The sequence below is a fragment of the Kogia breviceps genome, chromosome 7 (assembly GCF_026419965.1).
Source record: "Kogia breviceps isolate mKogBre1 chromosome 7, mKogBre1 haplotype 1, whole genome shotgun sequence".
Classification (NCBI taxonomy): Eukaryota; Metazoa; Chordata; class Mammalia; order Artiodactyla; family Physeteridae; genus Kogia; species Kogia breviceps.
The window spans coordinates 14,511,837-14,535,149 of NC_081316.1; the positions used below are offsets into that span (position 1 = coordinate 14,511,837).

The 23,313-nt window shown below is 60.8% G+C and overlaps 2 protein-coding genes across 15 annotated transcripts in view; one reads left to right on the forward strand and one right to left on the reverse strand.

Moving 5' to 3' along the window:
- Positions 1 to 10,645, forward strand: part of MARK2 (microtubule affinity regulating kinase 2) — a 58,003-nt gene extending 47,358 nt beyond the window's left edge. For 2 of the 11 annotated variants that reach the window (XM_059070725.2, XM_059070729.2), the window contains 15 exons: positions 49 to 114; positions 204 to 274; positions 494 to 550; positions 1,270 to 1,506; positions 1,944 to 2,063; positions 2,164 to 2,263; positions 2,341 to 2,453; positions 3,456 to 3,588; positions 3,761 to 3,942; positions 4,278 to 4,375; positions 5,179 to 5,340; positions 5,981 to 6,238; positions 7,279 to 7,305; positions 9,284 to 9,328; positions 9,948 to 10,645. In XM_059070725.2, coding sequence (XP_058926708.1) covers positions 49 to 114; positions 204 to 274; positions 494 to 550; positions 1,270 to 1,506; positions 1,944 to 2,063; positions 2,164 to 2,263; positions 2,341 to 2,453; positions 3,456 to 3,588; positions 3,761 to 3,942; positions 4,278 to 4,375; positions 5,179 to 5,340; positions 5,981 to 6,238; positions 7,279 to 7,305; positions 9,284 to 9,328; positions 9,948 to 10,308 — 2,030 coding nt within the window. In that variant the 3' untranslated portion in view covers positions 10,309 to 10,645. The remainder of the gene's footprint in view (positions 1 to 48; positions 115 to 203; positions 275 to 493; positions 551 to 1,269; positions 1,507 to 1,943; positions 2,064 to 2,163; positions 2,264 to 2,340; positions 2,454 to 3,455; positions 3,589 to 3,760; positions 3,943 to 4,277; positions 4,376 to 5,178; positions 5,341 to 5,980; positions 6,239 to 7,278; positions 7,306 to 9,283; positions 9,329 to 9,947) is intronic. The other 9 variants (XM_067037472.1, XM_059070728.2, XM_059070734.2 and 6 more) reach the window with 7 other exon arrangements.
- Positions 10,646 to 12,302: 1,657 nt separating this feature from the next.
- RCOR2 (REST corepressor 2) lies at positions 12,303 to 17,521 on the reverse strand. Of its 4 annotated transcripts, none has more exons than XM_059070735.2 (12): positions 16,836 to 17,521; positions 16,039 to 16,095; positions 15,663 to 15,743; positions 15,372 to 15,424; positions 15,123 to 15,284; positions 14,891 to 15,015; positions 14,727 to 14,796; positions 14,422 to 14,637; positions 13,958 to 14,035; positions 13,766 to 13,823; positions 13,397 to 13,629; positions 12,303 to 13,288 (listed from the first exon to the last, which is right to left on the reverse strand). In XM_059070735.2, exons 1-12 carry the CDS (start codon positions 16,960 to 16,962, stop codon positions 12,974 to 12,976), a joined length of 1,575 nt encoding a protein of 524 aa, XP_058926718.1. In that variant the 5' UTR covers positions 16,963 to 17,521; the 3' UTR covers positions 12,303 to 12,973. The 4 variants fall into 4 exon arrangements, with proteins under 4 accessions (XP_058926718.1, XP_066893576.1, XP_066893575.1 ...); XM_067037475.1 differs by having other exon boundaries at positions 16,039 to 16,551; positions 16,836 to 17,518; XM_067037474.1 differs by having other exon boundaries at positions 16,039 to 16,279; positions 16,836 to 17,488.
- Positions 17,522 to 23,313: the final 5,792 nt, after the last annotated feature.

Below are 23,313 nucleotides of genomic sequence, written 5' to 3' on the forward strand. Positions count from 1 at the left end.
CCCTGCTCCTTCTCTGACTCATAGCTTGGCCTTTTCTCTTGTATGTAGTTAAGTTATTTGAAGTGATCGAGACTGAGAAGACTCTCTACCTTGTCATGGAGTACGCTAGTGGAGGTAGGTATGGAATTGCCTCTTCCTACTGTGTCCCCACCTTCCCCAGCCCCAGCAAGCTCTGATGTAGACCCTGCCCCTGTCACTTGCAGGAGAGGTGTTTGATTACCTAGTGGCTCATGGCAGGATGAAAGAAAAAGAGGCTCGAGCCAAATTCCGCCAGGTGGGTGTGACTCCCTCCATGGAGTGTGGGCCCTACCTCTGCTTTGGGGGGGTTGGCATACAAGGAGGAGCTGCCTGTCTGTAAGCGGCCTCTGGAGGGTCCTTTGGGCTTTGCTTATCTATGTGGCAGCTTTGAACTCGGTCGCAGGATCACAGCTCCACCAGCCCCTGTAGCCCACCTTCAGGTGTCCCTGAGCTGACCCCTCTTCCTTCCTTTCAGATAGTGTCTGCTGTGCAGTACTGTCACCAGAAGTTTATTGTTCATAGAGACTTAAAGGTAAGGCGTGCTCTCATCTCCAGTGTCTTTGAGTCAGGGCTGGTCATTCACCCTCTGTTAACTGTGACATAACCATTACCTCCTGAGTGTTCAAGGAAACTCCAGCCTTTAATTTTTTGGAGATGATGAGGAAGCCCCTAGGGCTGCTTCTGACATAGGCCTTATGACTGGACTTAGGATCCCATTCCAGCTACCGAGGAGAGAGGGTCTCTGCCATTTCACCTCTCAGCACTTCACTTTCCGGTGCAGCCAGGCGTGGCAGAAGGGCTGCAGGCAGCCTGGCGGCTGACCGAGGAAACAGTGTTGACTGATCCACAGCTGCGTCACAGCTGCTTTGCAGATGTGCAGCACACTCATCTCTTTCACTGAGCTGTTAGCATGTGAGACTACCTATGAGTCTTCCTGGCCCCTAAGTCCTCGCAGATGTGACCACGATTAACCCAGACCTGACAGGGAAGCTTTGCACAGCTCACAGCGTCTCTGAGCCTTCAGATCCCAGCTCTCACGTGGCCACCTGTGTGAGGAGCGGCCTGCGCGGCCCTCCTCCAGCCCAGCCCAGCCTCTGCACACTGATTGCAGGCCTGCCCTGGAGTTGGTGGGAGAAGTTCTAACATTGAAGATGACTTCCTGTTAGTTCTTCCATTCCCCTCAGCTCCTTCCTGTCCAGTGCCTTAGTGTAATCCACTTGGTTCCCTGACATTTTCCTTCTTACCTCCCAGGCAGAAAACCTGCTCTTGGATGCTGATATGAACATCAAGATTGCAGACTTTGGCTTCAGCAATGAATTCACCTTTGGGAACAAGCTGGATACCTTCTGTGGCAGTCCCCCTTATGCTGCCCCAGAGCTCTTCCAGGGCAAAAAATACGACGGACCCGAGGTGGATGTGTGGAGCCTGGGAGTTATTCTATATACACTGGTCAGCGGATCCCTGCCTTTTGATGGACAGAACCTCAAGGTGGAGTGAAGTGCAGGCTTAGATCATTTTGTATTCTCATTTCTTCTCTTGGCCTCTGGTCTTGTCCCCGACCTCTCACCTTTGCTGCTTTTCTACATTTTTCCTGAGCCAGAGCTTCAAAGAAGGGCTTGCAAAAGGTAGCAGCTATTAAAAGCCCTCTGCACCCAGCAGAATAACCTCCGTTCCTCTCTTGAGGGCTGGGATAAATTGTTTGTCCGTTCACCCCTCCAGGGTACTCAAGATTGCAAGCCTCGGGCTGATCAAGCCAGAGGGCGTGGGGTATTTGACATCACCGCCTCTCTAGTGAGGTGCCTTGTCCCAGGCTCTGCCTCTTACCATATTTCATTTACATCTGCCTGGCCAGTCTTAAGCTGTCAGGAGCCTGGATATTAGGTTCCTTCCCTTGGCCTTGGGTGATTTAAATTTCCCTCCTACAGGAGCTGCGGGAGCGGGTACTGAGGGGAAAATACCGTATTCCGTTCTACATGTCCACAGACTGTGAAAACCTGCTTAAGAAATTTCTCATTCTCAATCCCAGCAAGAGAGGCACTTTAGAGGTGAGCAGCCTGAGCCCAGCTGGTAGGAGGTCCTGGGTTCCCAAGGAAACCTCCAAGCTGAGTCTCGCTCTCTGCCCTTCCCCTTCCCTTTACTTCCCAGCAAATCATGAAAGATCGATGGATGAATGTGGGTCACGAAGATGATGAATTAAAGCCTTATGTGGAGCCACTCCCTGACTACAAGGACCCCCGGCGGACAGGTGAGGCTGTGCTGGGCCATGAGGTTGAGCCCGCCTAGGACTCAGGACCAGCCTTAACTGTATGTCCCCCCACGCAGAGTTGATGGTGTCCATGGGTTACACACGGGAAGAGATCCAGGACTCGCTGGTGGGCCAGAGGTACAACGAGGTGATGGCTACCTATCTGCTCCTAGGCTACAAGAGCTCCGAGGTGTGTGCCCCCTGCTCCATTCCCCGTCTAGCCAGCCTCTCTGTCAGTAGTGTCCCCATGCTTCTAGCAGCTGTTGAGGGCAGAAGCTCATCTCTGAGTAGGTGTGCTCTCTACTGACTGATTTTAAGCCTCAGCTCTGGTGGTGATAAGGTCTCCTGGCTTTTGCTTTCACTAATTTCCATCAGTAGTTCAATAGGGAGGCTGGTGGGGTCTGGGCCTGGGTCTGGGTTTCCATACGGGTGAGTAGATCTGGCTCAGTCTGTGTTGGTTAGACTGGGTCTAGGTCATTCTGGCTGGGTCAGTTTTGTGTTGGCTCTAGAAGTCTCTGACTGTTTCGATATGTTTGTGTCTCTCTGTATCTGGAAGTCTGGGTTCCTGGGTGCTCTGTGTCCGTCTTATAGGAATCTTGAGCCTGTGTGTTGCTTCTGCCTAGAGCTTGTGTCTGGGTATATGTATCTGTGTGCATGTACGTCCATCTTCCCATCTGTGCATCTGGAGGCTTCGTGATTATTGTTCGGCTCGTATGGGTACCCATGTCTGCGCCTGAATCCCTGGGTCTCTGTGGGAGTAGGGTCTCGTTCACCATCTGTGTGTCCCCACATCCACTCGTGGCCTCCCTGTCCTGCTCTCCCCCTAGTGGTGGTGGACTCCCTTTCTTGATTCTTGACAGCCTGCTCAGGAGGTATTGGGGGGTGTCTCTGAGTCTGATTGTGCATTCTTTTTTTTTTTTTTTTTTTGATTGTGCATTCTTATGTGTGTGGTGTGTGTATCCCACTCTGAGGGTGGGGTTCTTTGTGGGGAGGTTGGTGTGTCTTTGACTGTGTTTGTCAGGGTCTATGTTGGGACTTGTCTCCGTGAGTGTTTATTTAGATGCACATTGGTCTTTCAGGGGGTATGTCTCATGGGAGCCTGGGGTGGATTTGTGTCAGGCAGGAATGTGTAAATGGCATCATCCATAGGCAACTCTTCATGACTTCTGCCCTCCCTTTTGTGTTCTTGCAGCTGGAGGGCGACACCATCACCCTGAAGCCCCGGCCTTCAGCTGATCTGACCAATAGCAGTGCCCCTTCCCCCTCCCACAAGGTACAGCGCAGCGTCTCAGCCAATCCCAAGCAGCGGCGCTTTAGCGACCAGGGTAAGTTAAGTACTTCTGGGAGCTGCAGGTGGGGGACTCACCCCTCTCCTGATGGCTTCTTGGGGCTTTGGATGCCATCCCTATTCAGCCCTTATTAGTAGCATGTCCTTGGGCAAGTCACTTAACGTCCCTCCATCTTGCCCTTACCCATTCCCACTGTCCTCTGGCCCAGCAGCTGGTCCTGCCATTCCCACTTCTAATTCCTACTCTAAGAAGACTCAGAGTAACAACGCAGAAAACAAGCGGCCTGAGGAGGACCGGGAGTCAGGGCGGAAGGCCAGCAGCACAGCCAAAGTGCCTGCCAGCCCTCTGCCCGGGCTGGAGAGGAAGAAGACCACCCCCACCCCCTCCACGGTGAGCCACACCCACCCCCCCTCCCTCCTCCTGGCCAGCCCCACCTCTCCTTCCCATCCTCCCCGCTCCTGCTGTGGGGCCTGCCCTCTCCAGGCAGCTCTTTTCCTTAATCCAGACGCAGCTCCCTTTGGCTGCCTACCTGACCTTACGCCCCGGGGCCACTTCTGCGTACTGTAGAAAACTGGGCCCCGCAGAGTAAAAGCAAAAGCAAAATCCGTTCTTTTCTCCAGCTCGGACTGCTCGTGGTGGAGGGTGGAGGGGGAGCAGGTTTTGCGAATCTGCCAGTAGAACACTTTGGTTTTCTGTGATACCACTCTGCCCTTTATTCCCCACAGAACAGCGTCCTCTCCACCAGCACAAATCGAAGCAGGAATTCCCCACTTTTGGAGAGGGCCAGCCTTGGCCAGGCCTCCATCCAGAACGGCAAAGACAGGTGAGCAGGCCTGGGCCCTGCCTGCCATATTTCCCGGGAGCCACCTCTCCCAGCGATGACGTCTCTGTCAGCAGCACCATCTCCCCTCCTGCTCCCTGGAGTCCCGTCCTGGCTCTGTCCAGTGCAGCTTTCCACACACCAGCACCTCCTCCCTGCTCTCCCCACCCGCCTTCTCCTCTCCCCTGTGCTCCTGTGACCGCTTCTTGCGGTGTACCGAGTGTGACTCCATGGTCATCTCAGCTGCCTTCTTGCTTCTTGACTGCAGCCAGGGCGTGGCAACTGCACTCTTCTGGGCACCAGTGCCTGAGGGGCCCCAGCTCAGGGCAGAACCGAGAGATGCCCACTTGAGGCGTGTAGACATTGAGGGTGACTCTATCTGTGCCCATGAGAGAAGAGCCCCCCTAACCTTGACCGTCATGTTGAGTTCCTGGCTCCTCGTCTTCTGAGCTTAATGAAAATTCCACTTAGCAACACGCTGCTCTTTCTGGCGACGACACATCCTTGTTCTTAGAATTTCTAGGAGACCAGTGCAGCCCGGAGGCAGTTGCCTCGTGTCGGCTTTCCTGCACTTTGGGTTTCTTTCCCTAGGCTCTGGCCTGCCTTGCCTTCCTTACCATGCCCTCCACTTCCCAGCCCTGCCTCCCTCGGCTCTGACTTGTGCCCCATTGCTGCTCCTGGGCCTGACCTGCATCCTGCCGAGGCTCCCAGCTCTGGCCCTTCCCACCCCTCCTGTGCTTCCTAACTGGAGCCTCCTGCCCCCACCCACCCCTAACCCAGGCCTCTCCACTGCTTTTGTCTCCTAGCCTAACCATGCCAGGGTCCCGGGCCTCCACGGCTTCTGCTTCTGCCGCGGTCTCTGCGGCCCGGCCCCGCCAGCACCAGAAATCCATGTCGGCCTCCGTGCACCCCAACAAGGCCACTGGGCTGCCCCCCACGGACAGTAACTGTGAGGTGCCGCGGCCCAGGCAAGTGTGCTGGGGCAGCTGATACACCTGCTGCCCTCAGCCCACCCACCCCCCCCGCCCCCCACAATTTCTTCCCACCTGGGGGTCTTGCTCTGTTCTTGGCATCTTAGCCACAAGAGATGGCTGTCCCCTGCAGCCAGGAAGTAGAGGACACAAAAAATAGCTTAATGCCCCTCTTTTCCTCCAGTTCTCCCTCTCAGAACAGATATGCAAGAAGCCGTCCCGAGGCTCCAGAAGGAAGCCTTTTTGTTCTGAGCCTTCCTGGACTTCCTTAGGACCCTGGGGACAATCAGCATCACAGGGACTCAATCCTTGAGGGTTGGTCAACATTGTCCCCTTGAGGTTCCAGTCTGCCTAGCTCCCAAGGAGCCTCTTCTCTCCATCCTGTACTGCTCTCCACACACGTATCCTTCCCTGCTTCCCCTCCCTCCCCCAAACCATCTCCTTCCCCCTCCACCCAAACATCTTCCTTATTGGTGTCCTCAGTGGTCACACCCCTTCCTTCTGTGTCCTCTGTGATGGCTGCCTCTGCCCTAGCATCCCCCTTCCCTTTCCCACGCCAGGGTGCTCCAGATGCTCGGTGGTGATGGCTTTCTCATGCCCTGATGCATTTCCCCACCCCCCACCTCTTTTCTCACAGCACAGCCCCCCAGCGTGTCCCTGTCGCCTCCCCCTCCGCCCACAACATCAGCAGCAGTGGTGGAGCCCCAGACCGAACTAATTTTCCCCGGGGTGTGTCCAGTCGAAGCACCTTCCACGCTGGGCAGCTCCGGCAGGTGCGGGACCAGCAGAATTTGCCCTATGGTGTGACCCCAGCCTCTCCCTCTGGCAACAGCCAGGGCCGGCGGGGGGCCTCGGGGAGCATCTTCAGCAAATTCACTTCCAAGTTTGTACGCAGGTGAGTAGGGGGCCTAGGGCGGCAGAGAGGCTGAGGCCAGGCCTTCCACTTTGCCTGGGGGTGGGGATGAGGACACCTGGGGGTTAGAACTGGGATCAGGTCCCAGGGTTAGAAACCTCAGGAAGCCTAAGAAATTGAGTCTTTGTTGGCACCTGAGATGCCCAGACCCATCCGTCCCTCTCAGGCCTCCCCAACTCCTTGTTCTCTGGCCCGAGCAGATGGCCGATGCCGCCTCCTCTCTAGGAGAGTGTGAACTCAGATGCTAAAATAAAAGCCCCCCTCGTCTCTCCTGGGTTCCCATGGAAACTTATATTTGGTGACGCAGCTGCAAAGTCATGAGGCCTGAGCCAGGCTGGGCCGGCAAGGAGAGTTTCTCCTGGTCTCTCGTCTTGCTCCCTTTGACCTCCTTTCTCCCCACCCAGTTGGTTTTGTCTGGCTGCAGCCACTCCCCTCTGCCGCAGCCATGTTCCTCTCCTGGGGGGCTGGGGGTTGCCAGGATGAAGGCCATAAATGAAATAGCCGGTGGGGGCCTAGGATGGCTCCCTTGCAGCCTGAGGCTCTCTGGCGCATTCCCACGTGGGAACCAGGGTGAAGGTTCTCTTCGTGAGGTTTCTCACACCTGGCCCCTGATGACCCAAAAGGACAGCGTTGATCCTCGAGGTGCATCCAGTAATCTGGGCTCTTGGGCTGCTCCCTGTCTCCATCCCACCACTTCTTCAGCCACCTTAGTGTAGCTCAGGAAGCGGCAGGGGTCTTGGAGAGAACAGGTTTGCCTGCCCTTCCTCCTGCACTTCATTCCACCCAGCTAGAGTAGCCGAGCCATGCCCCTTTCCAGCCCCGGAATGCAGGTGTAGGGCTGCAGGGTGGGGCGTGAGCAGGTTGGGGTGTCTGGGACTCTAGTCTCGCTGAGCGGCTCTTCCACAAGTGGGGTGACCCTTGAACCTGTAAAGCCCACTCCCTACCTGCTTATCCACATACTGTCTTGTTGGTTTTTTTTTTATTTCTTTTTTTATTTTGTCTTTTTTTGTTTGTTTTTTTAGAAATCTGTCTTTCAGGTTTGCCAGAAGGTAGGCGTTGAGCCCGCTGTGTGTGCGTCTGTGTCCTGTGTCCTGCCTCCATCACTGACTCCCCTTTTCTGGCTCTTGCTCCCTCCTGCATCTGCTAACCTTGTCTGTGGGGTCCTCTCTCTGCCATCTTAAAGGGATGAAGACAGCCTCTGCCTGGGCGGCCCACAAGGCCATGTTTGCCCACTCAGGGCAAATGACTCTGAAAACGATGGGCCTGTCCCCGAGCAAGGGGGACCTTCTCAGGGAATTCTCCCTTTAAGATTGTCCCCTTCCCCCCAGTCCCCTACCCTGGGTTTTGGTCACAAACGCGTTGGGTTCCTTTTCCAGCCCTTTTCCGTGTCTGTGCATGTGCTCTGAGGAAGCTCCACCGGGGTCGAAAGTGCATCTGGGATGGTATCTCATTCTGGGTCTCCTGGGCTTCCCCTTCCCTGGTGCCCTGAACTTCAGGGCTGTGTGGCCTCTTGCCCCTGTCCTATGGGATGGCAGGACTTTGGAGGTACTACAGGAGCACTGGGGTCTCAAGACTTCAGCCTGACGCCTCCAGGCCCAAGGAGCCTTTGCCTCGCGAGTGGGGCACAGCACCCCCTTCTGGCAGCTCCTGCAGAGCTAGGCCGACCCCACCCCCACCCCAGCTTACCTCCTGCCTCCAGCTGTTTCTGGATGAATCAAGCTGCGTCCTCTCTGGGCTGTGTTCTCCAGTTATGGCTTGTGACTTCTGAAGAGCCAGAAGCTGGGACATTCTAGGGCAGGGGCCATCTACCCCTAAGTCCTGGCAAAACAGTGGGAGATGCCCGCTCCCTCAGGCGTCTCCCTTCCTAGGCCAGCTCCTGGCTCTGCCAGCCCTGGCCCTGTCTTCATCCTCTCTGGTGGCCTGGGTGGGCCAAATACCAAGCTGAGGACCAAGGGCCAGGTTGGGAGCCCTGGTTCCCCAAGGCCGTCAGCCCAGCCCCTTTGGTGCCCCAGCTGACAGAAGGACGGCCAAGACAGGGTGTTCAGGCTTTTTCTCCCTTCCACCCACTGCTCGCCACCCAGCTCTTCACTGCATGGCTGGCTGTTGACTCATGGGGCCCCAGTGGGGGCCTGCCCTGCAGGGTACCTCCACCCACAGGGCAGGAGCCAGGTGGGGCTGGAGAGAGCAGCCAGGCCCCTTCCCTTGCACATCCCGGGCTCCCTGCTCGCAGCGCACTTGTCTGCATTCGTGTGTCTGTTGTGTCTTTGTGTTCCTTTTACATGTGCTGCCGCTGCTCTCTCTCACTCCTCCTACACCCTTGCCCTCCTCTGCACTCCCCAGTTTCCCAGCTCCAGGCACCCATCTTCCAGCCAGGAGCTGGAGAAGCCGCTCAGCGGGGCCAGACCTCCTCCCCACCCACCCTCCCAAGGTGTCTGCCCTGCTCTGGCCTCCGTCCTCCCTTCTGTATCAGCAGATGGCCTGGCAGGCAGGGGAGTTATAAAAGAATGGGGGAGGTGGGCCTGTCTACAGCCGGCCTCAGGGCCCATCTCCTCCCCACCCAGTCCCAGGCACTGAGCCCCAGGTGTACTCAAAGCAGGTCCGGCCCTTGGCCGTTTGAGCCTCCTGAGAGGGAGAGCTCTATTTATCCCCCCGCCCCTTCCCTCTAAGAGGACTACAGTTCTGAGACCCACTCGGGGCACTAGTGCAGAAGATCCCCTCCGTGCGAGCCCTGGCCCTGGCCGTGGGCTGTGTGCTCCATGCGTGTGCCCGCACGTCCACACCCTCCTGCTCCCCTGGCTACTTCTCCGGCACCCATCTTTGAGAGTGTGAGGAGGGGCAGGCCCCACGTGCTGGGCTCCCTGCTGGAGAGGGACAGTTGAGCTGCCAGTGTGATATGCCATGTTGGCCTGCTCGGCGATGGGCAAGTGGCCTTTGGGCTTGGGTCGCGCCCACCCACCGGCGGCACCTCCCTGGACCCGCCCTCACAGAGGTCCCAGCACTAAACTCTGCCTCGCTCTGTTTTTCGAGGAACCTGAATGAACCTGAAAGCAAAGACCGAGTGGAGACGCTCAGGTAAGAGAGGGCTGGAGCCAGCACCGGCCCTGCCCGGGCCACCGGGCCTGCCACGAGCCTCCTGCGCCTCTCTTCCTTCTGCCACCTGGCTCTTCCTCCCATGCTTGTGCCCTGTCCTCCCCCTCTTGGGGCCTCCCTTTCCTCAGAGGGGCCCCACAGCCCCGCTGCAGTGGGTGTGGGCCCTTCTCCTCAGGTCTGGTGTGTTCTGGAAGCGGGAGCCCTGGGCCGGGCGGTTGGGACTCTAGACTCCTACCCCTCGACAAGCTCACTTCCCTGTGATTCAGTCACTTCTTTCTGTCCAGTCTGTGAACTGCTCAGGGCTGCTGAGCACGTGCTCCCCTTTCTTCCCTGACCCTGCCCTCTTGCCAGGAAAGCATGGAGCTGTCACCTTGTCCCCCCCTGCCAGGGGCTGGCTTCTTGCCTTCTCTGCCCTGAGAGACGAGACCGCCCGCCCCCCTCGCCCTCCCCCTGCTCCCTGGGCCAGGTCTAACGCTCCCTCCCTCTTCAGCGCTGCCGCCTCCTGGGCACCCTCCAGCTCTCCTCTCTGGTCTCGGTCCGTCTGCCAGGGGGGCTGTCCTGTGGGTGGGGCGCCTGACGCCCGCTTCTGCCCTCTCCGCAGACCTCACGTGGTGGGCAGCGGCGGCAGTGACAAGGAAAAGGAGGAGTTTCGGGAGGCCAAGCCCCGCTCACTACGCTTCACGTGGAGCATGAAGACCACGAGCTCCATGGAGCCCAACGAGATGATGCGGGAGATCCGCAAGGTGCTGGACGCAAACAGCTGCCAGAGCGAGCTGCACGAGAAGTACATGCTGTTGTGCATGCACGGCACGCCAGGCCACGAGAACTTCGTGCAGTGGGAGATGGAGGTGTGCAAACTGCCGCGGCTCTCTCTCAACGGTGTGCGATTTAAGCGGATATCGGGCACCTCCATGGCCTTCAAAAACATTGCCTCCAAAATAGCCAACGAGCTTAAGCTTTAACAGGCTGCCAGGAGTGGGGGGCGACGGAGGCGGCCAGCTGGACTTAGCTGCTGGGGCCGGCGCTCCGCCTGCCCGGGCGAGACTGCAGAGATGGATTGGTGTGTCTCCCCTGCTGGCACTTCTCCCCTCCCCACCCTTCTCAGTTTTTTTCTTCCATGTTTGTGGGGGTTGGGAGATGGTTCTCTCCCCCCCACATTTGCCCCTGCCCAGATATTCCCCCTTCCCCCCTCTCCCACAGGAGGCAAAGGAAGGGGAGGGAGGGGTGGGGGGCAGGGCTCCCCCTCGGTACTGCGGTTGCACAGAGTATTTCGCCTAAACCAAGAAATTTTTTATTACCAAAAAGAAAAAAGAAAAAAAAAATCCCAGCGGCCACCTTTCCTCCCTGCCCCATCGGGACAGTCGAGACTGGATCTGTGGGGTTTCCCGGGAGGGTGGCTCAGGGCTGGAACACTCTCAGGCAAGAGTGGTGGAGCTCCCGGTCAGGCCCTCCGCCGGGCCCACTTGGGGCTTCTCCCCGCTCCTCTCCTCCTTCCCCTCCAAGCAAACCACCAGAGGTGGCCTTCCCCTGACCTCAGGCCCCTGGGCTGGAGGCCTGCGTGGCTGGGGGCTGGGGGCAGGGGTGCCGGACAGCCCTGAAGCGGTGGCACTGGCGGCTGCTCTGGGGCTGGCAGGCTAGGCGCGGGGCTCGGCCTCCCTCCACACTGTATCCTCTGCTCCTCCTTCCCCAGAGGCTGGGCATTTCCTTCCACAAGCTGCTGTGGGGACTTTTGTTCCCCCTCCTCAAAAAGTCTGTGCCATCTTCTCCCACCCCCTCCTGGGTAGAAGGCGGGGCTGACCCCAGGGCTGGGAGAGGGGAGGGGACCGCAGGGCAGATGGGCTCCTCGGCCCCCAGGGGGCCGCCTGGGCTGCTAGTCTCCGGAACAGGGACGCTGGGCATTCTCCGTTCTGGGAGAGCCTTTGTCTGAAAGCACAGCCCCCCTCGCCGTCCCTCTCCCCACTGCTCCCCTTCATTGGCATTAATCTGGGCACCAGCTAGTTCCATAGCAGTGACTTCCTCACCACTCATCTCGGCCTTGCCTTTTCTTCCTCACAGTCACCCCTCCTCTCAGGAGACACTGCCCGGGGGCCCCCCCGGGGCCGGCCGCCTGGCGGGAGGCTGGACAGGGCAGCAGGGCGGGGAGCCTCTGTCCTCCACAGGGTAGGGGGACAGATAGGCCAAGTGACTCCCAGCTTGCTAACCTCTGCAGCCAGCGTGGGAGTGGCTGGTTATGGGCACTTGGCTGGTGGCAGCCGCTGCATCCCTTAATTTATTTCTCTGCTGTTTCTGTTCTTGAGAAATTGGGGGAGGGGGTCCTGAACAGAGGCTGCCTCTACCCTCACCTGAGTTGTACATTTTTTGTGATGGGTTTTATTTTTTATTTTATTATTTTATTTTATTTTCTTTTTTGATTTATGATGACTCCACCCCTACTCATCACCCTACTCCCAGTTAAGTCGAGCCCTTGGTTCCCAGGAAGGGGCCTCGCCAACCTCAGCCCTCCTGCCCCAAGCCCTGAATGCGGGCTCCGGCTCCCACCAAGGGCTCCCCCTCCCTTCTTCCCTCCCGCCTCCTGCCCTATGGAACAGCCCGGGTGCTCCGAGGGGCCGGGAGGGCAAGGCTTGGCTCCCAAAGGGGGGTGCTGGGGGGGGGCTCCCAGGCAAGGTGGCCCCTCCCCACCCAGCCCCCCTTCCTGCACTTAGTTTCTCCTCTGGATCAAACACGTAATAAAGAGAATGTTTGGAATCTGAGCTGCCTCCTCCTGTTTCTTCCTACCGGGCAGGGACCCAGTCCCCATGGGCAAGATGTGGCCCAGCCTGCCTGACTCGCAGGGGAGAACTGATTCCTGTCTGGGGCCTGGGGAAAGGCCGGTGCTGGGCGGGATCCCTCCCTCCCCACCCTCAAGGCACAGGCAGGAAGCAAAACCCAAGACCCTTAAACCAAAAGGGAAGGAGGATTCAGTGAGCTTGAAGGTTTTATTTATTTTTTAAAAACATTGAAAAATAAACCCATGTCTGCATATGTTCCCAACCCTCCTTTCTCTAAGCTTTTGGGCAGTGGGCACAGTGGGCACCCTCAGGGCTCCTCAGTACTTTCCACCCGGCCCCCTGAAGACCCCCTGAAGACCGGAGAGCTACCTCTTCAGCCTCCGCTGCTGTCAGGCCCCAAGGAACCTCTCTGCCCACTTCCCCCCTCCAGCTCCCTCCCCACCTCACCCCAGACTTATTGCTAAAAGAAGGGGAAGAGGAAGAACAGCCAACACACTAAACTGTCCTCTCCCCCACCCCCAGGCTATGGTCACTACCCCCTACACACGAAGGGCAGGACCCCTAGGCCAGGCCCTGGCAGACTAGGAGGCAGCCGTTCCAGTCCCAGCCAAGAAAAGTACCCTCGGGCCAGCTCAGAAGGCCCCAGACCCTGGCTGGGGTGGGGGTGGAGACAGGCTGGCTGCCAGAAAGACGTGCAGAACCCGCGGGGGTCCAGGCTGTGCTCCCCAGTCGGCAGCGCTGGGTCTTTGAAAGACCTGGCGAGAGCTCTAGTCTCTTCTGTCCTCAGTGAAGCTGGAGGTCCCCGAGGACGTCCGGCAAAGGGGTTCTGGAGCCTCCGGTTGGCGGAGGGCCTCGGGGCTCAGAGCGAGGGTGCTGGAGGCTCCAGGGGGGCTCCAGCCAGGGTGGGTGTGGGCTGAGGGCCGGGGCGGGCACCGTGGCGGGAGGCAGCCAGGGCAGGGCGGATGAGAGGTGGTGGGGGCTGGTTGGGGGCCAGCCGGGGCTGGAGGAAGCGGCCCTGCTGGAGTGGGGGTGGCTGGCGGAGCAGGGTGGGAGCCGTGGGCAAAGGTGGCCTCAGCAGTGGCGGCGGCTGGGACAGCGAGGTGGGAGGCGGAGGAGGGGGTGGCGCAGGGGGCCCCGATCGGGGTCCTGATGTCGACACAGATGTAATCTGGACCTGAGAAGAGTGAGAAACCAGGCTCAAGCACACCCTCAGCCCAGTCTAAGGACGGAGGCAGTTCCTCTCCTCTGTTCTCTGAAGCGTTTCACTCTCTCCCCTTCTCACCTCATCGTCTTCCTCCAGGGCTGGGGCTGGCAAGGGAGCCCCTCTCCTAGCCTCCTCCATGGGGACTGGGGGGGCTCCAGGGGCCCCATCCTGCTCGGCCTCCCATTCCTGCAGCACCTCCTCCAGATTGAAGCGGCGCCGGTAGCTCACAAAGAAGGTCTTCACCTGGGTCAGAGTCTTGTTCCCAATCACCTCTGCAATAGCCCCAAAGTCTTTGCCATACCTACGGATGGCTGCAAGGGTCAAAAGGGCAGCAGGTGTGAATACCCCCTTAGAACTAGTTACTTCCCTGATCCTTCCCCTCTGCCCCAGCTCCTTGGAGGGCAGCAGAGACTCCTGGGGCCCTCTATTCTCCCGAGTCTCACCCACCTTGTACTGCCAAAAGCTGCTCATCCGTGGTCCAGCGGGAGTTGAACTTGGTGTTGGCCTGGAGAGCAAGGAATATATCCTTGAGACTCAAAATATGGGAACAGAGGCACTGCTACCCAAGAAAAACTCCCCTTTCTGCTGTGCCACCAGAAAGAACCCCCTCCTGCACCCAGACTTGAAGAGCAGCCTCACCTCAGGGGGACGGAGTGGATCGATGCCCCCCTCCAGGGCTTGGCGGAGGCTGCTGTTGGTCTGCTTCATGCTTTGCACCTGGGAGGGCAAGGCAAAGAAGGGACATCAAATTCCAAGCCAGGGACATCAAATTCCAAGCCAGGGAGGCCATCAATACCAACCCTCACCAGGGCCCTACTTCCTAACAAAGCTCTTTGCCACCCACCATCTACCTCATCTCTCCCTCACAACCATTGAGTAGGGGAGACACTGGGGTTTGCCCCTTTTCAAAGACCAGGTTTGTTTGTTTGTTTGTTTGTTTAATGTCCAGAAAAGAATGCCAAGTTACCCAGAAGCCCAGAGGATGGGGCAGATGCAGGCTTGGCATCCACACGACCTCCCTTATGCCTCAGCTGCCCCCAGTCATAGTTCCCAGCTGCCGACTGGCCCCTTTGCCTGGCCCCTTCTTTCCTCGGGCCCCCCACCTGGCGCTTGAGGGAGATGAGCTGGGAGTCGAGGCCTCGAAGTGTGAGGTTGGCAAGGTCCGGGCTCCCTGACACGGCAGTGAGGCCCTCAGGGCTCAGGTACATGCCCTTGGGAGGGCGCCGCCGAGTTCGCAGTGGATGGTGGCGGTACTGAGATCCCTGGGCCTCCTTCTTTCCCGGACCTGGGCGGGCATTCAGGGGCCGAGAGGGCAGAGGCTGCCAGGGAAAGGAGAGGAGGTGGGTGGTGCAGAGCCCAAGGAGAGGGCGGGCAGGCGGGCAAGGCCAGAGGAGCTCTGGGACCTCACCTCTCTCTTGGGGTCTCCAGCGTCCGGCTCCCCCTCACTCACGGCTCCTCGTCCCTCTTCAAGCTCATCACTGCTTACACGGGGGCCAAGGCGGGGGTAAGGCAGGGGCCAGGGCCCCCAGGAGCTCAGTTTACCCCCACCCAGAGCTTCCCCGAGCCCCCCACCTGTCTTCTTTGTCCTTTCGGCCCCCCAGCCGCCGAGCCTGTCTGTCCATCACACTGGTCCGGCTGCGGGTCTTCTTCCAAGAGTAGTAATACTTCACCAGGCTGGGAATCAGCTTGTCAGGCAGCTGGAGGGGCAACGCCAGAGGCTGGGGCCCACCTAAGACTCTGGGCCTCGGGCAGGCTTAACAGAGAGAAGGGGCCAAGGAGCGCTGGCGGGGGTGGAGGGCTTTACCATCTGCTGGATCCGCTGGAAACATTTGCCATGGAAGCCGAAGGCCTGTTCAAACAGCACCTTGTCCTCTACCGTCCACTCGTCCGGGAACGGGGTGAAGTTGGCCAGGTCAGCCAGCGACTTCTCCACGTCGTGCTTATGCCACAGGAGCATGCCCAGTGCCTGGCCCAGGAGAGGGGACAACTCAGGCTCAGCTGCCCGCAGCACTGTCCCGTCGCCACCCCAAATCCCTGCGGGGCCCAGGCTCACCTGCTCGATGTTGTAACCATGCTTCTCCTTGGCCATCGCAATGTACTTGTCAACTGCAGGGGCGGGAGGAGCCAGGTCTTGGAGGAGGGGTTGCAACCCCTAAGCCAGGCCTGCCCGGAAAGGGGTATGCCCCCAGGGGCTAGGCCCCTGAGCCTGAGCCCCAGGGCAGGGGCCGAACCCACATACCTCAGCCTCCAGCCCACTTCTGAGAAGAGCTGGCTGCCAGCTGGAATGAACCCCAGGCCCCAGCTCCCAAGGGTATGCATGAGCCCAGGGTCCCACCCCACTCACGCTTGGCATCTGACACACAGTGGTTGGGCGACCACACCAACATCCCCTTCAGCTCCTTGTTACTGTAGCGTGCGGGGCTCTCTGAAAGGCAACGGAGAAGAGGAGGGAAGACATCATCAGCCTGCTGGCGCTGGCCTGGACCCACGGCCAGAGGGCAGCGGAGGAGTGGGGCCCGCGAGGTGAGGCCCAGAGGGGAAGGAGGGACAGAGACCCAGACAGGAAGGCAGAGCAGGAAAACTAACCATGCCACAGGGCCGGCCACCCACCCCCGCCTGTCCTTACAGTGGGCGCCAGCCAAGGGTTCCCCCAGGTGGGGCTCAGGGCCAAGCCATGGGCCCTCCAGTCCCCTCCCTTCACAGCCTGTCCTGCCACTCACCAGGCTTGCACTCCGGAATTACCGCCTGGTAATTGGTTCCAACGCGGATCATGCTGTCTGTGGAGCCGGTGGGGGGCGGGGGGAGGCAGTCAGGACTCCAGGGAGGGAGGGAGGACGGGAGGATGTGGCGGGGGAGGTGGCTGGCCTGGAGTTCTCCTTCCTGACCACCCAGGGCCCCCATCTTCCAGGAGGCTCACTTTTCCCTGATCTTCCCCTCAGTTACCCTCAGCCACAGAAGGAACTGGAAAAGGGAGAGACCTGCCTAGCCATAGCCATGGGGGGTGGGGGAGAGGACAGGGGCCAGTTTTCAAGCCCAGGCCCAGCAGAGCCCTTTGTTCTGACCGGGGGTGGGTGGGTGGAGGGGGGGTGGAGTTGGGGGGGGTTGGAGGGCTGCCCCTAGACCTGGACCACAGCCCTCCTGCAGAGAATCCAAGGCTCCTCCCCACCACAGGAGCCCCACAGCTCGGTGTGGAGGTGTCTTTCCAGCTCCTGCCCCAGTCAGACCTCAGTCCCCTGCAAGGTGGCAAGGTACGAGGAGCCCAAGCTGTGAAAGGGAGGGACGCCTGAGTCCCTCGGGGTCTGAGGGCAGGGAGGGGGCAGGCAGGACCGCCTCCTCGGCAGCCAGGGGCCCAGCCTCCAGATTCCCTGTGCCGGCTTGGGGGAGAAGCGAGGCACAGGCTCCAACCCAGGCAAGACAGGAACCATCCGTATAACACCCCGTGGCCGGCAACTCTCCCCCACGCCCCGCTCCGCGCCTCCCGGGCCGGTGCGCCTTTAACCCTAGGCCTCGGGCTCACCGTGCGAGTGCTCCTCCTCGCTGCTGTCATCCTCCGAGTGGGGCTGTCCGCCGTTGGGCGCTGTCTTGGCCCGGCTGCGGGACAGGATCCCGGAGCCCGCGCTCGGCTTCTCCATCACCGAGGGCATTACCCCGCCCAGCTGCCCCGGGGGGCGCGGGAGCCTTCGGAGAGCAGCGGTCGTTGCCGCGCTCGCCTGGGGTGCCGTGCCCGGCCCGGCCTGGAGAGGTCGCCACTGAGGCTACGAGAGGCAGGAGGTCAAGCGTGGCTAGGGTCCGGCGGGGCAGGAGCCCAGCGGGCAGCCCAGCGCTCTCCGCGACCCCCCCGGGTGAGGGTGTCAGAAAAGTTTGTGTAGAAGTGGGGTACGCGGGGAATGAGCGCAAGGTCCGGTGGGGCTGGGGCGCGCTCGCTCTGGACGCTCCACGGAATTGGGGCTCCCCGGAGAAGTCTGGGCACCCTGCCCTCGGAGCGCCCTGGAGCCCCAATGCCCGCCTGCCCACGCAGTTCAGCGAGCGGGCGCTGCGGCGCGATTGCTGCCCCCGGCGGGCTCCGCGCCTCTCGGCTGCACCAGGATGCCCCAGTCCCCGGGAGGGGACCCCTGCCCGGACCAGACCCCTGCCTGCGACGGCAGCCGGCGGGGCCCCGGCGCTGGCGGCGGCGGCGGGACGGCGCGCACGGCGCGCGGTGCTGGGGCAGAGTTGCCGGGAGGCGGGGGAGCGCAGCCGCGGGCGCCGCCTCGCACCCTCCCCGGCGCGCTCGCTCTCCACGGCGCGCTCGGGCTGCTGCTCGCTCGCCCGCTCTCCGCCGCCGCTCGCTCCTCGCGCACACAATGAAGCTGCTGGCAGGGAAGTAGTGCCGGCTGCGGCCTCAGCACCCCTCCCCCAGCCGATGCCTCCGCCAGCTGAACATCTGGCCCTGGGGTGGAAGGGAGGGCCCGGGGGGCGGGGCCTGGGGGCCGGGGCTAGACCTCCAGGGGGTGGGGTCAGGACCCGGGTGGAGAGCGCTTTCCTCTGCGGGCCCCCCGAGCTCCCAGACTTGCCCCTGGGGGAGACCTCCCCTACCCCCGAGGAGTAGCCGGGGGTCAGCCCCACCCACGCGCACACCAGCCCCACACACCAGTGGGCTCGGGTTACCGCCGCCTGCCCCGGGGGCCCTGAGGCCGCCTGCCCGCCCGCCCGGGTGGAGCCCAGCTTTTCCTTCCATTTCCCTTCCTGCCAAGGAACTCCCCGCCCCCCTTCCGCAGGGGGGACACCCCCCCCCCTTCATGCGCCCTTGGGGGCCAGAGCGGATGGGAGGCCGGACAGGCGAGGAATGAATTCCTCCAAGAGCTACCGGGCCAAAGCCTGGCTTCTGGTGCATCTGTGGGTCCCCAGGGGTCACCTCAGTTCCCTTTAACTGCAGCAGCGCGCACCCCAAAACAGTGGCACAAGAGGTTGCGGGATGGGGAGTGGGAAGTGTAGGGAAAGATCGGGACTGCAGGGTGAGGGAGGAGCTGGGTGTCCTCCCTACTGGGTTCACTGTCACCCCAGCTGGGAGCAGCATCCCCCTCCCCCAGGACGAGCACGGGCAGAGTGACAGACCGGGAAGCGGGTAGAGCGGCACAGACGGAGATGGGGGAGGGGGGTGGGCAGAGACTTTCAAAGCCAGACCCAGCCACCCTGCCAGGCACACAAAGAGCCAGCACACACACACACACACACACACACACACACACACACACACACACACCGGCGACAAGCTGCGCCGGTGCCCGTCCCCGCCGCCGCAGGCACGTGCTGCCGCGCACACAGGCCGAAGCCCCCTCCCACCCGTCGCCCCTCCCACCCGAGCCCCAGACTTCTAGACACACCTCCACCCGGGCACGCCCCGCTGTGCCCAGACTGAGCCGAGCCTGCACTCGCACCCTCCTCTCCCTTCCCTTCCTCGGCCACTCGGTAATCAGATTCCTAAATTTAGAAGCAACCCAGGGCCCAGCCAGGGATGGATCCCCGCCCCCACCCGCTGCCTGCGGCCAGCCGGCCGGGGTCCTGCGGTCGGGCCACGACCCGGCTGGGGCCTCCTGGTCCTGGGGGCTCCTGCGGGCGGCCGGGCAAAGTCAGGCACAACCCCACCCAGCTGCGGTGCTGTCGGGCCACATGGGGCCACACTGGGGCCACCCAGCCGGCAGCCACGTTGCCCGCCACACCTCCGGTCAGAGCTATGGGACCTTTTTTCCTCCTCTTAAATCATGGATTGGGCACCCAGCCCCAGGGTGGGGAGTTCTGGATAGAGGAGCATGAGTGGGCCAAGGGCAGGTCTGAGCTAAGGGCTCTGCTACAAATGAAAAGAGCCTCCGCAGCCTTACTCCTCCTGAGTGGCCACCCTGCCCCCAAGCACCTCCAGTCTTTAGGGAGCCTCTCATCTCTGTCCCCTCCTGCCTGGCAGGCAGCCATCGCTGCTCACAGCCCTCTCCTATGATGGAGTCTTCCATTTTGCCCACACCAGCCCCTCTTGAAGCAGGGCCTCAGCTGGGTCCCCCATTTCCCCCTTGCCACTTTTCCATACTCATGCTTAGGGTCCAGGGCCCAGCACCTCACCCCACCCCCAGGCCTCAGCATCACGCTTATTCTGGCCTCCCTGGGCTGCCCCAGGTACCCCCAGCCACAGGCGTCCCTCCTTCCTTAGCACCCCTCCCCCCAATAAGAACCTAATTCTGTTCTCACTTGTCCCTAGGGCCTGGAGCTCAGGGCCAGAGGAAGATTCTGCTCTGGAGGAGGGGGCAGGGAGGGTAGGCTTATTCCTTGGCGTAGAGAGGAGTGGGGGGAGTCCCTAGGCCCTGGTGTGATGAGGCTTCCGCCTAGGAGGTGGGATGCGACATGGGAGGGGTATCCTAGGAATTTGGGGATGACTCCGGGGGCCACAGTGTCCAGAGAGAGAGAGGAGGCACATTCCTAGTGAGCAACCTCCTCCCCAAGGGGCAACGGTGCAGGGTTAGGAGGGGGAGGGGCAAGGCCCCACCCTCCCACCTGCTGCAGCCGCCCCCTCCCCAGCTGGCCCCCTCTTTTGTGCAAAGCCACACAAAGGACAAGGGGCCCCGGCCGGCCTGGCCATCTGCTCCCAGCAGCCTGAAGGCTCTTAAAGAGACAGCACCCCCTCCCTGCCCTGGGGCTGTGGGGCGGGATGGACCGGGTGTGCCACAGGACCTGTTCTCAGCGGTACCCCACGTGCCACCCACTTTTCCCTTGCTCCCCCAGCCCCAGGTCGGTAATCATTCTCCCCCAGGCCAGGGGCACCGAGGTGCCACGTGGCCCAGAACAGGAGGCGTGGGAGCGGAGAGAAAGGAGGCAGCCAGGGACCAGCCCCTCCCCTCCTGCCTTAGGCAGAGGGGCCAGGGAAGCTCAGTAGTACAGCACAAGTACTGGGGTCCCTCACCTCCCAGAGGCCACCTCTGAGCTTTGTGAGCTGCTGCCGGCCTCCGGGAGTGCCCTCCCCGCCGTTCTCACTGAGGAGCTCCCCCTCGGCCTTCCTCAGGGAGGATGCCAGTGCCTGCTTTTTGAGGGCTGCAGGCCGCTGGGCAGCAACCCCGTGATCCGGGCACATTTACCTCCTGCGTTTTCCAGTTGAGGAAACTGAGGCTTGGCCGAGCCCCCCCCCGCCCCAGCAGGCCTCCACAAAGCCAACGCCCCCGGCTGTGTCTGAAGCCTTCCTCCCGCCCTCCACTTCCCCCACCCCCCCCACCCCTGGGCCAGACAGGGCTCCGCACCCCTGAGATCCCCTGGGAAGCCAGACCAAGGCGCTCAGAGCCTTTCACACTGCTGGGGACACCAGTTTACGTTATTTGTGTGATTGTTTATTTCTCGACTGTCTCCCTGCGGGGCGGCATGGCAAGGATAGGGTCCACTGTGTTCACTGCTGTGTTCTCAGTGCCTGGCATATAGGAGGCACTCAATATTTGCTGAATAAATAAATGCCAGAAGCCCCAAAAGCCTTCCTCTTTGCTGGGCTCCTCTGTCCTCTGCGTGCTGGGCATCCTGCCTCCTCACTCCTCGAGGTGAGGCAGAGGGGACAAAGGTCGAACAGGGATGCTGGGAGAGAAAAGAAGGGTGACCTTGAACAAGCCACCAGCCTCCCCTCTCCCTCCTCCCAAAGGCGGGGGCAGCTCCAGCCAATCCTGAACCCGTAGCCCTGCCAGACAGACTGGGACTGTCCTAAGCTCTGGCCAGGCAAGGCTGGCCGCTGCGGTGTGGTGCCTGGGACCCCGGCCAGGCCCTCAGTGGCCAGAGCCAAGGGGCTCAGCCTGGGGAGGGTGGCAGGCAGGCGGGCCCTTGGGTGGGGGAGGGAGGGTGGCAAGATCTAAGGAGAAAGAAACCTGGCTGAGCAGCGGGGGAGTCGGACTGGAGGCCAGGGGGAGGTGAAGCTGGAGAAATGGAGAAGGTGGGCTAAGTGTGAAAGGAGCATGGGGGCGCTGCGTCCAGGGCCCTCATGCCCTCAGCCTGCCCAGAGAGGACTTCATTTCCTCCCAGGCCCCTGGGGCTCACTGGCAGGCTGTGTGGCCCAGGCCACTGCCCTCCTGGGCCCAGTTAGTAATCTCCTGAACTGGCCCGCCCTCCCACCCGGGGCTGTGAGGAGGCTGAGAGAGGGTGACGGAGGTGACGAAGGTGACGATCCGGTGCTTGGCATCGCCTCGGCACTGTGGCCGCGTGAGGGGGTGGGGGGGGGGGCCAGTAAAGGAGCCCAGGCCAGCACATCTGTGAGTGGCGCTGGGGGCGGGCAGAAGGAGGGACGTCAGCAAGGAGACCCCAGGCTTCCTGACACCCACGCCGACAAAAGCTGACTCCCTGAGCGAAGCAGGAACTAGGGCAGAAGGGTCAGGGAGACCTTAGCAGAGAGGCACGAGAAGGTGACAGGGGCTCCCTGGAGCCACGAGGGGGCAGCTTCCAGACCTGGGAGCCCCCTCTGTTTCTCCGGAAGCCAGGAAAGGAACCTCCCCTCACGCTCACCTGGGCGATAGCTGGCGCCCTCTAGTGGTGACAGCATGGACCAAGGGGTCCCACCTCAGCTTGGCCACAAATGTCCTCTCAGGGAGTCTGAGCACGGCACCCTGAGGACCCCATTCTCCTGGGGCAAGTGCATGCGGTCAAGATCCTCTGGGGCCAACTGAGCTTTACATCCAATCCCCAGCACGCCTCCTGGGCCCAGAGCCACCCAGAACCTCCCCGAACAAAGTCGGGTGGAGCGGAATCCCCCAGAGAAATGGCAGAGGAGAGGGGAACCGCAGGGAAAGGCAGGAGCACTGCAGGCCAAGGAGCTCAGACCTGGAGTGAGTCCTGGCTCTGCTTCTTGCTTGCTGTGTGGCCTTAGGTGAGTTACTTGGCCTCTCCGAGGCTTAGTCCCTCCTTCTCTCAAAGGGAACAATAATGGTGACCTCATCTGACTGTTGGGAGGGTCCAACATTGTCTCAGATGGAATGCAACTGGAGTCTCCATCAATGCTGGTTTCCTTTTGAAGCAGGGGTCCCCTCTTGAACACCCCTAGCTGGGCTAGAAAACCACCCTTCACTTCTCTGTGAGGCTGCCCATGGTCTGTGGACCAGCTGAAGGCCATTGCCACCTGACGCTCCTGGTTCTGGCCTCTGGAGCTAAAAGCTCTTCCTCTGAGACGTTTGACACTTGACAACCTCCCTCTGACTTGTCTACCACTTCAGGTTCCTGCCTTTGGTCTGATCTCACCAGTCCATCACCCAAGCATAGCTGGATACAGATTCTCAAATACTGCTTTGATCAGGTCTCACTCCTGCTCAATAACCTTCCATGGTTCACTATTGCCTTCCAGGCAAAGTTGGAGCATCTGGTCTCCCAGCCCAGTACTCAAGGGCTTTCTAGCCTGTATCTGATCCAGCTGAACAGGTCTGCTCACTACTTGCTGAGCCCTACCTGGTGCCCCAGAATACCCCATCCACCCTGCAGACCCGGGCCCGGCCCACCTATTTGCATGCCCCATACCTGGCCAGTCCCTTGGGACTGCTGGCTTCTTCTGGCCAGCTCTGTGGTGACAGGGCACATCCAGGGTTCCTGGCTTGGCTACAATCACCCTTCCTGCTTCCCCCAACCTGCTCCCCTCATGCTCCTCCCCCACCACCCCATCTGCTGCATGGCTCTTAGCCCATGACCTTGCCTTCTGCTTCCAGAGAGAATGGAGGCCTCTGGAAGGAACCCCCTCGAAGGCCTGCCCCTGCACCCAGAGATTCACTCCTTCCCTCTCACCTCCAGTTGTAGGTGTACCTTCCCCCTTCAAGGCCAACCTCCCTCCCAGGCTCTGGGAGGGAGGTTGGCCTTGAAGGCATCTCTCAGTGACACACACACACACACACACACACACACACACACACACACACACATTTGGTCCTCATTTACCTCTCCTCCCTCATTATTCTCTCCCCTTCACATGTCAACCTGCCTAAGGCCCTCCATCCCAAGACACTCCCATCCCCCATGTACACCAA